At 45.2% G+C, this 14,940-nt stretch overlaps 1 protein-coding gene across 2 annotated transcripts in view; it reads left to right on the top strand.

Annotated features, from left to right (window-relative positions):
• The window catches only part of VASH2 (vasohibin 2), a 37,673-nt gene that overhangs the window by 19,351 nt on the left and 3,382 nt on the right, over positions 1 to 14,940 (top strand). For both annotated transcript variants that reach the window (XM_037824191.1, XM_037824183.1), the window contains exon 7: positions 281 to 396. In XM_037824191.1, coding sequence (XP_037680119.1) covers positions 281 to 396 — 116 coding nt within the window. The remainder of the gene's footprint in view (positions 1 to 280; positions 397 to 14,940) is intronic.

Raw genomic sequence — 14,940 nt, 5'->3', positions numbered from 1 at the left:
GTTTGAGGCACTGGGCTCTCTTCCTCCCTCTACCATAGGAAAAGGTGCAATGTGCTCATCCCTAGAGCCCTCTGGGAAATCGTGTCCTTGCTTCTTGCCAGGGCAGGATGTGAGAAGAACATCTATGTCTCAGACGTTCTCCTTTGGAAACCTTCCTGCTCAGGGGCCGTCTAAACCAGGGGCTCATAAGTGGGTTGGGGCTGGGCTCCTGGGCTGTGGGGCAGACCTGGGGGTGGAGATCCATTGGGAACCAGTGGGTGACTCCTTATATCTCCTTCAGATCCTGAAACCTGCAAGTGCCCACTCTCCTACCCAAGTGAGAAGCCGGGGAAAATCCCTGTCCCCCCGCAGAAGACAGGCAAGTCCCCCGAGGCGGCTTGGCAGGCGAGACAAATCGTGAGTAATATTTCCCCTTCTCCACCTCAGGGCCCAACACGCCCATTCTTGGAGCTTTTCTGGCCCATGGGACAAAATTGTGTCCTGGGCATGGCACTGGAACCAGACAGGGATCTCCAAGAGGACAGCCCCTCATTCAGTGGACATCTCTTATGGAAAGGGACCCACTGTGCACGCCACCCTCGTTGCTCATACTTCACTGTCAGTTGTACACACAGATGGAGGGAGAAGCCCCAGAAGGCCTGAGATGAAGAATAGCTCACAGATCAGACAGCGTGGAAGAAGCACTGGATTTAGAATTAGGAAACCTGGGTTCTGGAACCCTCGGCTACTCAAGAGCCCTGTGACCTTGGGTATGTCGTGTATCCTCTCTGGGTGTAAGTTTTCTTCTCCATAAAATGGGGTGGTTAGAACGTGTGAACTTTCCCGTCATCCTCTACACTTGGTACAAAGTGTGAGCACCGTCAGCAGACGGTGGCATCAGAAACACCCACCAGCTCATGCTCTTCTGTGGCGGACTCTTCCCTGCCCTGCTTTCACCCTGAGGCTAGTCATTCAACACCTACTTCTTGACTCGATTTTGACCCACTTAAGAAATGACAGATTGGAGATGCTGAGGACGCCCAGAGTAACCAGTGATAATCCACTGGCAAATGTTCGAGCCATAATTAAACTGGGAAAAAATAATACTTTTATTACTAATAGCAGCATGCCGTGTCACATGAGCCTCTTTGCATGTGGGGGCCCACTGGTCCAGTGTACCGAGGTCTTGGTGGAGCCCGGCTCTCCTGCGTGTTAGCCATGCAGCCCAGGCAAGTCCTTCTTCCTTAGTGGGCCTAGGTTTTCTTATCTGTAAGTGAAGATAAAAATGCTTTTCTTGCTTATCTTGAAGGTTGTGGTAGTATCACATGAGATCATGCAACGAGAGTGCTTTGTTAATGGTGAACTGCCTTTATACAAGCACTTTATTATTGTCCCCTCAATCCCGTAGGATAAGTAGGGAAGGTTTGTAAGTTTCACTTGCAGATGAAGGACACAGAGCACAAAAAGGTTTGTTTCTAGGTCCTCCCGCTGGTCAGTGATGGAGCTGGGGCTAGAACCTGGGGAGGTGGTCGTGGGGCTTCTGCCTTGAGAAGAACAGGACAGGACTCAGCATTTTCAGTTCCAAGGAAGGTTCCTCCTTGTCCCATGCCACGTCCCACTGCCAATCCCAGGTGTTAGCGTTTGTAGCCAGAATGGCCTTGGCTGAAATGACTGGTATCCAGGGCTTGAGAAGGGAGAACTAAGGAATTGGGAGGGTTGAGTGTTCCTGGGAATTAGGATGATTTCCACATAGGTTTGTCTTTTTAGGGAAAAGGATGGCTTTGAACCTTCTTATGTGACCTCCTGACCTTAATTCTATGCTGATCAGTGCCCTTGACCCCGACCTAGACCCTAACCCTATCTGTAATCCTTTCTGATTCAGACATCCATTCATTGCTGTCGCCAAACAATATGGCAGTTGTCTCAGAGGACCATGAACATGTACACCATTCCCAGAAGGTCAGTTAGCACAGAGTGACCCAGAAATAGGAACCTTGTTGCTCATAAAGCAGGGAGGGGGGCTCTTTTAATCTGATTAATCTGATGTGTTATCCTTTCAGCCCAAGGGGGCCTAAGCCTCTCCCTGAGAAGCTCCCAATCTCCAGCAAAAGTTGCAGTCTGTGAAGTCCTACTCTTCCCTCTAGACCCTAGAGTCTGGAGCATGCAAAGGATTTATGCATAGGATAGCAGCTTTTGGTTTTTAAGGTGATTCATGTCGGATCCATTTGACTTGAACCTAGAGGAACTTCCTGGTCAGAGGTGTGTTAAGTTTTTAACCAGAAAAAGTTACTGTGATTGCCATTAAGGTCTTAGAAACTAGTTGTGGGGCAGAAGTCAGGATAAGTTAGATGGTGGTGGGGTTTTTTGAAAAGAGGGGATGAAGAAGGTGAGTTTGGACTGTGGAATTTGAGATGTTTCTGAGGACAGGAGTAATGTTCCAGAAACTGCTGAAAACGCAGACCTGGCATTTGAGACAGTTGAAATGAGAGCTGGAAACAAAAATGAGAGCAGAGAAGAGAAAAAGAAGTGAGGACAAGGCCCTGAGGAGGCCAAAGGAACAAAAACCAGAACAGGAGATGCTGTGACCTGTGATCACCAGGATGTGATGGGGCAGGCCCGTTTGTGGGCTGCTCAGTTGGGTGTGTAAAGCTACCTTCTAGTATTGGGCCCTGCTCACCTCCTCACCTCCATTCTGAGGTCAAACTGCCCCCCTGAAGCATCAGAGTGGGCCTGTGAATGGGAGAAAAAGTAGGGAGAAGGGAGCAGTCACCAAAGGGGTCAGGAAGGAAGATCTGCAGGCAGCCGGGGGTTCTCTTCCTTCCCCTCCTCCCCCCATATCCTGCAGTGGGGGAGGCCCCAGGAGCATGGAGGTGACTGTTTGTGTGGTTCCGTGAAAACATAAGCTTTTCATAAATGGTGAGGATTGGCTGCAACCAGCCCCTGAATTGCCCAGACCCATCCATGCCCTACCCCACAGCCTTTCTCCTGGCTAAAATATTGATTCCCAGGAGTCCTCCTAAGAACTCCTCTCAGTGGATCAGAATATTGAGTTTTGATTTTTTTTTTTCTTCACAAGGGCTAGGTAGGCCTTGGGACAGTTTGATCATGAAAATGTTAAGTGGGAAGAGGGAGTCCAGGTGGCTTGTGGGTTCACATGGACAATTTCATATGCACAAACCCAGTTTGACCGTGATTATTTTGGTGGCAGAAGCCCTTGCCATTTCTTTTCTGATTTCCCAGTGTTTGGAAGTAAGGAGGGGAATCTAGATGGCAACTCTTTTGGCTAAGATTTCAAAATGGATTGAGGGGGTCTGAGGAGGGAAGATGCTCTCCCCAGTTCCTCCTAAACCTGACTTGGGAGTTGCAGGGCTGGGGAAGGGATTGCAGGGACTACCATGTAGGAGGAGAGGGAAGAGAAATGCTGAAGATGAGAGTTAAGTGAAGGTGAGAGTAAGATGAAGGGTAGTGCGAGCTGGGAACCAAAAGAAGCACTGAAGTACAGAGCCCCTCCCTCCCTTTCCAGATCCCAGCTTCCACCAGTGCTCCAGACTAGAACCCAGGACACCCTCATTCCTAGAGGTATGACTGGTAAAAAGCAACTTCTCAGCTTCTGTCTGTGGCCTCCACCAAGCAGGCTTTTCTCCAGGTAATCTTGCTTTGGGCAAGGAAATGAGAAAGTGACAAATATGGTTACAACCCAGCAACTCCCCCACACTCTGGGAATCCTACTGTAGGATGGTCAGGACTAGGAAGGGTTTGGTGATTCCATCATGGGATTATTATCTCAGCATGACATAAGGCCATCAAGTCATTTCTAAATGTGTTGGGTGCCGTAATGACACTTGGGAGTGGCCCAAAGAGTGGCAAATTACCATAACAGGCAAGAGGCCCATCAGCTGTGGAGTCCCCTCCCCTGTCTGTGTGGATAATTTTAGTGGCTTTATATTCCCATCCACCTCCTCCCAACAGCTGGAGGTATTTCCAGCCCTGAATTCCTCCATTTTTGCGCTTGTCTGAATAATCCTTTTAGAAAGGAGGATCAGTGTCACTGGATTGACAGAAGAGAGTCAGCTGAGTGGGAGGTCATGGAGCAACCTTGCACTAGCATCAGCTGAGGCAAAGTGTCAGAAGGGAAATGGGGGCTTTCCCAACCTCCACCCACGAATCCTTTCTTGTACTCTGCTCCCCAAGGAGTGTTTAAAAACATCTTCACAGAACAGTCAGGGTTTTTCCTGTGGTTCTTAAAGAGACAGGGAGATGGAAGTTGGGACCCCGTGTTTAAAAGGCCCTCCGTGAACTTCAACTCCTTCACAACCCTGGGCCTCGATTTCCTTGTCGCTTTTCACTGAGGGGCACTCCCAGGAGTTACCAAGCAGGACCAGGACTGTCCTCTGGGGATGAAGAGTAAGAAATGTGGTGGGAGGGTGAGATTTTGCCTAATACAGCAATAGCAGGTGCTCCCCATTAGGGCAGGGGTGATAAATACCCCACAAAGTTCAGGACCACCCTAAAATGCCAGCAGTGCCCCCACTGAGAAACATGAATGAGGTCCTCTCTGAGGACCTCTCCATCTCTGACGTCTCTGACAGTTTACAACTCTTGGCTTGCTGCCTGTGACTGCAGCCTGGTGTAGTAGGAGTGAGCGGACAGCAGTTTCCTGGCTGGGCTGCCAGTGTTGGCATGAAAGCAGCTCATGCTCGTTGGAGTGACCAATGGAGTGAACATTCTTCTTAATTGGGGCAAGAGTCCTGAGGACTCATGAGAACCTCTTTGTCTTCTCTCCCCTGTATCACTTTTTTCTTCCACCTCTGTCCATTCTCCTCTCCTCCTAGCTATGCAGGTTTCTTTTCCTTTCCTTTCTCCCTCTTTGATTTCCCTTCTTTGTCATTGGACTCTGCAGCAGCTCATGGCTCTTACGGGCTTTGCTCACCCTGCTGGAGACCCTTGGGGTCCCTGAGGTTAATAAGCCCTGCCTTAAGATAAAGTCTCCTTTCACTGCAGGGCCACAAGCTGGATAATGGAATTCTTGCTCCATTCTGTCATGAAAAATGACATAGCTCCAGGCATCTGGTTGAGTGAGGGCAAGGCTGTTTCAGGAAGTCATAGAGAAAAAATTTGGTTTCATTGTCTAATCACATTGAAGGTATTTTGAATGGGACCCAGAACCTCATTCTCCTTGGACCCCAAATAAGAAAATACCCCCATGGTGGAAAGCAGGAAACTTCCTTAGGGTGGAAGGCAGAGGGGAAACAAAGAAAAGTAAGAAGGCTCTGGAGGGAAAAGTAAAACCTCCAAGAAGATAAGAGAATTTCTTTCCAAAAGACCGGAGAGGGTACACTCAGTTCCCAGTCTGATGACTGCCTATCTTGGCTCCCCATGGAATTTCACATGGTCCAGGATCCCTGGGGATGCTTGGAGAAGCCAAGAGTGGAGTGCTGAGACTTTTCAGGAAAGACTGCCTCGGGCAGCCTAAGCAGAAGAGCCTCCATGATCTGACACAAGGGATAGTCAGGGTCAGGGTCCCGAGAGCTGAGGGCCTCCGGGTAACAGGAAGACACGAGTTCAGAGTCTGGAAGCCATGCCCTGAGTCTCGAACAGTGGCCTCTGGTCTCTGGCCAGAGCATCTCGCCCAGGGAGACGTTGAAGGGACGGGCAAAGGGCTGGAGAATCTCTTCCAAGATGAATCTGTCTTGGCTGGGGCCTCTCTGCTTACATAGCAACACCAGCTGTCTGTCTGGCAGCTGCCAGCAGTGGTGCCTACAGTCCTGGAAGTAAAGGAACGTAGGGCAGAGCCCGACTGGCCTTGAATGAGGGTGACAGGTGTGAATGAACCACTCTCCACTCAGTGCTTCTCCAGCTGAGGCTACACTTGGTGTTGGTGGCTTACCCAAACTAGCCACAAATCCTAAATTGGAGCGTGGCTTGACCTGATTTCTGCCAGACCTGACAGGAGGAGTTCTCTACTTAAAGTTCTAAATGCTAAGCTAATGCCACCCCTGAGTTACACTGTTCCATGCTCTTGTCATTGAGGACTAAGAGGTTAATGTAAGAGTTGCACCTGTACCACACAGCCCTTTCTAGAATCCTGAGTCCCTAAGGAATACAGCTCAGCTGGTCCTGGTGCATGTGATTGTGTGTGAGTACATACAAACACACAAGCATGTGCACGCCCCCACCCTAAGGTGTTGTGACCTCAGGGAGACCAGCAAGAAGCATGGCTGACTGACTGATGGTCTGTGCATCCCTGTCTTGCAGCCCCAAATGCCCAACCCTCTAAGGCCAGTTGGACGGTGTCTCTGTACCTTATGCTTGTCAGGGAGGAACAAGAAGTAAATTTCCATCAGAAAAAGGGAATGAATTTTGGTTCCATTGAAGCACAGACTATTATTTGTCTTGGTAACCCCAATACCGAGCAAGGTACCTGGCACAAACGGCTGCTTAATACATTCTAGGCAACAAGTAGATAGCAAGTCAGCCTCAGGGGCCCACTCTAATGGCTGCCACTGGGCCCTCAGATCCATCCTGTGCCCAGCCGGACAGACGGAGGGGTGTTGAGAACTGAGGAGAGCAGATGCCTCAGCCAGAGGCACAGACAAGGGGCTGGTGGCTTAGATAGACCCTAAAAGCTTTCATTCCGCTTGCTGCTGCTTTTCTTTTCTCTCTCTCTCTTTAATTAAAAGAAAATTTGTTAGAGAAGTTGTAGGTTTACAGAAAAATCATGCATAAAATACAGAGTTCTCATATACCACCCTGTTATTAGCTGTTGGCTTTAGTGTGGTACATTTGTTACACTTGAGGAGAGGACATTTCTATAATTGTACTATGAACCATGTTCATGGTTTACATTAGGGTTCACTGTTGGTGAACCTATGTATGGTCCTATGTGTGTTTTTTTAAATACCTATTCTAATAACATATATACAACCTAAAATTTCTCCTCTTAACCACATTCAAGTGTATAGTTCAGTGCTGTTAATTATGTTCACAATGTTGTGCTGCCATCACCACCAGCCATTACCAAAACTTTCCCTCAACCCAACTAGAAACTCCGCTACTGCTTTTTTTAAACCCAGTCTTGCACACATATGCGCCTGCTTGTATGTGCAGCTCCAGGGTGTGGCGATACCCTCACTTGGGTCCCCAAGAAGCTGCCATGACTTTTTTGTTCTGAAGCTTCTTGTGGCTTCACTGAGGTCAACATCCAGTCCATCTAAGCTCTTCCTTGGCACTGAGGCTGTCTCAGTGTGTGAAGGATTCAGTGTGACACTTGGCACACTTAGGAGGAAATGGTTCACTATCCCCATCAAGGTTTAGGTAGCAGTAGTAGGTTGTAATATTTGCTACAGAATAGTTTCTTTGTGGAACTGCCACCCTTGCCTCCCCATCCTGCCTCACTCTCTGAACACCCTCTGCTGCAGCTTGACTCAGTGGCTCTGCTCCTGGAATGTAGTCCCATAGTTGGGGTAAAGGATGGACCTGGGACCAGACCCTCCAGCTTTCACCCTAGCTCACCCTGGATACACTTATGTGACAACAGATGAGGCTGGGGTTTTCCGTTTTTGTACAGAGAGACGTGCCCCCTTCCTCTTTCCACAAAGTGAGTCAAAGGAAAGTGAGTTCAACAGAAACTTGAATAGAATCTCCTAGCCCTTGTCCCCTAAAACAGAAGGCAGTAGAGAGCCTTTCATGAAGCAGATCCTTTGATATGTTTCCCTTGTTTGGATTGGGGAGGGGTTTGGAGAAATATATTCAGTCTAAAATTATAGCCCTGGAGCTGATGAAAGGTTCTGGGCAAGTGCAGACCCAGCTGAATCATCATCCTAGTGCTTGTGTTTCTTAAAAATAAATCCTCTTGCAATATTCTAATTATAGCTGGGGGAGCACTTGGAAGAGGCCTCTCCACACACAATAAGCTCACCCAGTGCTGGCCCTGAGATGAGCTGGCAAGAACTGAAGAGTTTTCTGGCTGGGCCCCACAGGCAGGTGGCATGCTGTGAGAACCCACTTCTGCCCTTCGCCAGGCAAGGAGATTGCAGCCACTGTCCCTGTGAAAGAAAATGATTTCACCTTCTGGGCAGTTCATTGGGAATCTCAGTTCAACTCTTTTTCCACCAATATTACTCTTTTTCCTCACGTGGGTTCTAGGACCTGGGGGAGGTGGGATTGGTGGGTTTGCAGATACAGGGGAAGGAGACCACCGAGTTCTTTCCTTTGGAGGTCCTCACACTATCTGGTGTTGCAGAACCACATTCAGCTTTACAAGTAGGCAGCTTCCCCAGGAGGCTTTCAGGAGCAGAGTAAGGCCCCTGCTATTCAGAAAAATACTTGCTAATTCTTAGAATGTTGTCTTGGTAACTTGAATCCCTGGCTTAAGAATTTGTTAAAATAGATCCCATGATAAAGGTAACATATGAAGCCCTGTTAGCCATTACACATCAATGAGACTTCAACCAAAGTTTATTGGGCAGTGCAGGATATTGAGCAGTGGGGAATCTTAGACGAATTGGTCCCTGCTCTCAAATTGCTCAGTCTCCTAAACAGGTGCAAGGATTATAAATTGGCAGCATTCTCTAGCAGATGTACAAGAGAAAATGCTATAAAACAGAGCAAGGAGCAATGGATTGTGAGGATACAGAGTCAAGAAAACACTTTATGGAAGAAGTGGCGTTTGGGTTGGACCTTGAAGGACGTCAAGTAGACATGGGGAGGGTGTTCCAGAGAACAGCAGACGCCAAGGAGTGGAGGGAGGAATATCCCGTATTCTCAGATGCTCGCGGGTCTGTTTTGACGGATTGGGGAGGAAGGCTTGCAAAGTGATGAAGGGCATGGGCTGTAGATTTAGGCTGTCTGAAGATTAACTCTGACTCTGCCACTTGCCAGTCTTGTAACTTTGAGCAAGTTCCCTAACTTTCAGTGCCTGTTTTCTCCTCTGTAAAATGGGTATTAACAGCATCAACGCCACAAGGTTAATCCATGTAAAACCTCTTAGAACAGCGCCTGGCATATAGTAAGTGTTTAATAAATAAAAGCTTTTTAGAATGGTGATATCCTGGCACATGGAAGGAGGTGGGGAATTGGTGGAAGTGCTGAGGAATGGTTTAGGAAAAGGAGGCCAAAGACCCAAAACTAAATGTCATATATTTTCAAGGGTGCCCATAGCAGAACACAGGCAAAGATAAAGGGTGAAGTTTTAGGAACAAACTGAAAAATGTGAAAATTGCATTCTCGGGGCTTAGGGGCTCCAAAGTGAGGAAGTCAGGTCAGTGGCCAAAAAATAGTTTCTCTGAGGAGATGCCATGTCTCTGGCAAGTTAGCTGTAGTGACTCCTGTGAAGCCCACATTACAGGGTTTTGCTCTCTCCTTGACCACACCTTGTGGCCTGTCCTGGCCACCGACTCTCCAGCCGGTGCTGTTGGTCATAGGGCTGAGAGAGAGAAAATACCTCAGTGCCCATCTATCCCAGCACCTTGAAAAACAGTCTTAAGCTAGTGTCTTACTGGCATTATTTTCTTGTATGAAGGGCAGCATATTTAGAGTTTCAGAAGGAGAGGTGTAATTGGTGTTGAGGAAGCTGCCAGGTCAGGAAGAAAGCATGTGCAAGACAGGTTCAGAAACTGGGGTGAAATAATTGGTAGGTCCTGCAAGGATGATGGAACAAGGGAGTCTCTTAAGCACAAAGAACTGCTCAATTTCCAGTGACAGGAGAGCTAAAGAACCATGTGGCTTAGGTCCTACAGAGTTTGCAGTGTTGCCTGTTAGAAGACTGGCTCTTAGAAGTGCATGTGACTTTTCATTTAGGGTGTGGCCACTTCCGAGTGGAATGATAGTGAACTTGGTAGGAACATGCTCCCCTCCCTCCACACACCAACCTTTTCCAGGCTGACTCAACACTCACTGTTAGTAGGGTCATGTCCGAAATTAGCATTGTGTTAGTTAATGGAGGGAAATGGGGTCCATTAGGATTGGGTTTGGCTGTGGGTAAGGTTAGGTCTAGGCTGTGGCTTAGTTATGTAAAAGTCCAACAGGGGTGGCATAGGATGTCTTACTGTTCTGCCAGTAATGCAACAAGGTCCAAGCTCCAGACATCTCATCCACATTCCAATTAGCAGGAAGAGAGAGGGAAAGGAAAAGATAAAGGGCACATACCAGTTGTCTTGAAAAAAGGTGTCTTGGTAGAACTGATGCCTCACCACACTTCTACTTAAATCTCATTGGTTACAACTTAGTCCAAGGCCAGATCTGGCTACAGGGAGATTGGGAAATGTAGTTTGTATTTTAGGCAGCTATGGTTCCAGCTAACTATCAGGAGTGTTTTCAATATAGAAGGGGAGAGTGGATATTGACAGGCAACTAATAGACTCTGCCATATGCAGATAATTCAGAATATCAGCTAAAATTATCATTTAATATAAATGAACTTTATATTTGGATAAGTAAGGAATGTATGCTTATGTAGTTAAAATACCAGGAAAGGTAGTGTAGAAATTGTGTTTTATTTGTGCTAAGAAATGACCCCCATTTAATCCTTTTGTAAAGCAAGGAACGCATATAGGTATTTCAAGGTTATCCTTTGGTAAGTGGATTTTCAATTATTGGATTTTTTAAAACTGGGGCATACTGGGGGTGGGGTGGGGGAGGTAGGTTTACTTTTCTAATCACATTTGCCTTAAGCCAAAGCTTACCTATGGGAAGCCTACTTGAGAAAGCCCCAAACTAGCCATTTGTAAAGATGGCACAATCTCAGGCAAAGAAAGAAACAAAAAAAGACTTCATTTCAGGCTTTATGCCAAAATGAACAAGATAAACATGGATTCTTTAAATGTGATTTGTGTGTAAGAAGCCTAGGTCTCTCCATAGTGGACCAAGGACTAGAGCAGAAATAAAAGTTTAAGTTTGAATCTCTGAGAAAAATTGTGCTCCTTTAGCCATCAACCTAAGGATGGTCCCCACTGGGGTCCTGGAGGCCACTCTACACTGTAGGTGGTGGCTCTGTTTAAGGGAAGGGCTATCTTCCAGGTCAGGTGTGCACTAGATGGACACCATCACCCTGAAGGATGGGAGCCTGAGCCCTTTGATAAAATGTGTAGGGGTCTCTGCACATGGAAGTCTCGGGATTTCTACCAGCTGTCAGCCACATTTTCTAGCATCATTTATGTGTCCCAGGCACTATGAGAAGAGACATAAAGAAATAAGAAGCTTGATTCTTGACTGCTAACAATTTATTCTGATTACAAAAGCAGGGCACATGGTCAAATTGAAAAATAAGCCCTATGCAACACAAAAGACAAGTAAGGTTACACATTCTTTTGGTAGGGTTGAGTAGCAAACATATATACAACACAAATCTTCCCACACCAACCACTCCCAAGCATACCATTCAGTGGGATTAATTACATTCACGATATTGCAAGACCCTCACCACCATCCGTTACTTGAACTTTCCCTTCACCCCAAACAGAAACCCTCCACTCATTTTGCATTAACTCCCCATTGACCCTGCCCCCCACCCCTTGTAACCTGTGCTCACTCTCCTTTGTCTCTATAAATTTGCATATTCTCTGCTGTTTTCTTTGTGTTACCATGGAGCTTGAATTTAACATCCTTATTCTGTAACAGTCTCATTTGCTTTGACAGTAACTTAGCTTCACTAGTAGACACAGACTGTCCCTGTACTTCTGCATACCTCCACCTTTATGCGGTTCTTGTCACAAATTACACGTTTAAACATTCTGAGTCCAAAACAACTGATTTATCATTACATTTTATGCATTTGCCTTTTAGGTCCTTTAGGAAGTAAAAAGTGGAGTTACAAACCAAAAATACAATAGTAGTATTTATATTTACGCATGTCATTATCTTTATCAGACATCTTTATTTCTTTATGTGGCTTCAGTCAATTGTCTAGTGTACTTTCAACTCCCTCTAGCATGTTTTGTAAGGCTGATCTAGTGGTGACAAAGTCCCTCAGCTTTTGTTTATCTGAGGATGTCTTAATTCCTCCCTCATTTATGAAAGATAGTTTTGCTAGATACAGAATTCTTGGTTGACAATTTTTTCCTTTCAGCACTTTAAATCTGTCTTCTCGCTGCCTTCTTTCCCCACGGTTTCCAATGAGAAATTGGCACTTGATCTTATTGAGGCTCCCTTGTACATGCTTCTCTCTTGTGACTTTAGAATTCTGTTTATCTTTGGCATTTGATAGTTTGATTTTAATATGGCATGGTGTGGCTCTATTTGGGTTTATCCTGTTTGGAGTTCACTGAGCATCTTGGATGCATATATTCATGTCTTTTGTTAAATTTGGTAAGTTTTCAGCCAGGTTTTCTTTGAATATTCTCTGCTTTCTCTCTTTCTTCTCCTTGGATTCCCACAATCTATTTTAGTATGCTTGATGGTGTCCCACAGGTGCCTCAGGCTCTGTTCACTTTTCTTCATACAGTCTTCTTTCTGCTCTTCAGACTGGATGATTTTTATTGTCATACCTTCAAGTCCACTGATTCTTTTTCTGTCACCTCCAATCTGCTGTCAAACCCTTCTTGGGGAATTTTAAATTTCTGTAACTGTGGTCTGCAGTTGTTTGGTTCCTTTTCATAATTTCCATCTCTATTGATATTCCCTTTCTGTTCACCTATCATTTTCCTGATACCCGTTAGTTCTTTGCCCATGTTTTCCCTTTAGTTCTTTGAGCATATTTAGGAGAACTTAAAAAAAGTCTTTGTCTGGAAGTCCCAGATCCTATCCTCCTCATCGATGAGTTTCTAATGCTTTAATCTTCTTTGTCTGGGCCATCACTTCCTGTAATCTTTTGTTGGAACTGGACATTTTGATATTTTAATGTGTTATCACTGGTATTTAGACTTTGAAGTGTCTGTTCCTTAAGCTTGTATCCAGCTAATGTTATGACAGAGTTTTCCTTGAATGCCAGGAGTTAGCAACAATAACAACAACAAAAAAAGGGGGGGCGGGGAGAAAACACCTTTCCCAGTCTTGCAGATTGACCTGTGTGAGGGCTCTCCTTCAGGGCTTATCCATCCAAAGAGTTTAGAGAATAGCTCCAGGGCAAAGCATAGGGACCTCTCTGGTCTTTTCTGCATATGTATCTTGCCTTGGGCATGCGCATGTGGTCCTCAGAATTCCCCGTAAAGGAATGTCCTCCCTTCCCTAGGGAAGTTTCCTCATGGGGCAGTTAGACTGTATGTCCTACAGCCAGGTATCCCTTGCCCCAAGCAGCTATCTGGGGCTATGTGCTGCTTTTTTTTTACACACAGGGCAAGTTCTGGGACAGCAAGTCCCTCAGGTCATCACAGACATATTGTGCGAGACATATATGTTCCCAGTATGTGCATGGGGGTTACTCTTCTCCCTCTGGAACCCGGACCAGAGATCTGCAGTGGGAGTGTGTGCTGGCTCTGAGTCTAGCCAGTTGGGGTGGGAGGGGCAAGTCAGGGCAACACAAGATCCTACCACTTTTAGGAAGCTTTTGTATTGATTTGTTGCTCACCCTGTTACTGCAGTCTTTTGACTTTTCTGGAGTTTTGAGAAAGATGAGTTCTTTCAGGTTGTTCTAAGCTTCTTTGGGCAGATGGAGCCTTGAAGCTTCTCACTCTGCCATCTTGATCGGGGTGGAGCTCTGTACTTGGTGTCAGGAAAGGTTTCTTGACCACCTTGAATAATCAAATTGTGGAGAGGACGATCATCATCTGTTGATGTCTGTTCCCGCATCGCTGAGATAGTACGTGTATATGTGTGTAGGGGGTATTGGAGTTTTCTGCCAGAGCCTACGGGCCCTACAGAGAAGCTAGCTGTTGATTTCTAGTTGTGTCAAGAACTGAATGAGTTGGACCACTTGCATGCCAGGGGAAAACCACTTGCTGTTAGGAAATCAAAGATTTAAAGCAAGAATTTAAAAATAATTAATTTTCATTTTGATCTTTTTCTTAACACTTAAGAACAAGGTTCATGTATAACCTAAAAATGTCTTTGATCTTCTTATAGAAATGGCTAAATGTGAAACTTTTGAATTAGAATTCACTAGACATATTGAACATCCTGTTTGGTTTACAATCTTGTTATCTCTTATCCAAGAAGGTAAGAAGAGGCTCAATAAGAAATGGAAAAGATATAAAATAAATTATGAGAATGCTTACACATAGTTTTGTATTGGAGAGACATTTAGGAAGTATCTTTTAATGAAGAAAGATGATGAGCAACTTGATTTTTTTTACCAACTTGAATTAGCTTCTTATATGATTTCATATAAATGTGTTATATGTAGTTTTATATTGGAAAGTACTTTAGGAAACATTTTTTAAAAAGAGAAAACTTGCCACTGAACAATTTTCCACATCAACCATGCTTTCTCAGATTAATTCTAAAAGATCCACCCTGATTTTATACATAAAAACCTGGAATATTAATCCTCTATGAAGATAATTGAGTCATTCCACAGAAACCTGAGTTGTCCTTTGTAGTTCCTGGCCTCCCCCTGGGGCACAAACACTGAGAAAGCCAATGTTTCAAGGAGAATTTGGCTCAGATTTTTAGTTCTACTGTAGTATGTGTGACTTTTTAGACCCTTGCAAGGTTTGCAGACAATTGGATTTTAAACGTTAGTGTGACCAAAGTCAGGCCTTCAAGATGAACAAGGTAGTTCATTTAGCAATTTGCAAATTTTTTTAACTCTACAAAAGCCTGTTAAAATGCTCCTTAAGAAAGCTGGAGTATAAAAGATGGGAGTGTATAAAACAGTGAATCTTGTGGTGGACAATGTCTGTGATTAACTGGACAAATATGAGAAATCTCTTTCATGAACTAGAACAAATGTATGACACTATAACTAGAAGTTAACAATGGAGGGGTATATAGGGAAAAAATATACTTACTGCAAACTATGTACTACAGTTAGTAGTATTTTAACATTCTTTCATCAACAGCAACAAATGTACTATACCAACACTATGA

The sequence above is a fragment of the Choloepus didactylus genome, chromosome 2 (genome assembly GCF_015220235.1).
Source record: "Choloepus didactylus isolate mChoDid1 chromosome 2, mChoDid1.pri, whole genome shotgun sequence".
NCBI classification, from domain to species: Eukaryota; Metazoa; Chordata; class Mammalia; order Pilosa; family Megalonychidae; genus Choloepus; species Choloepus didactylus.
The sequence above is the reverse complement of the archived record's forward strand: the minus strand, read 5'-3'. Positions and strand labels throughout refer to the sequence as shown.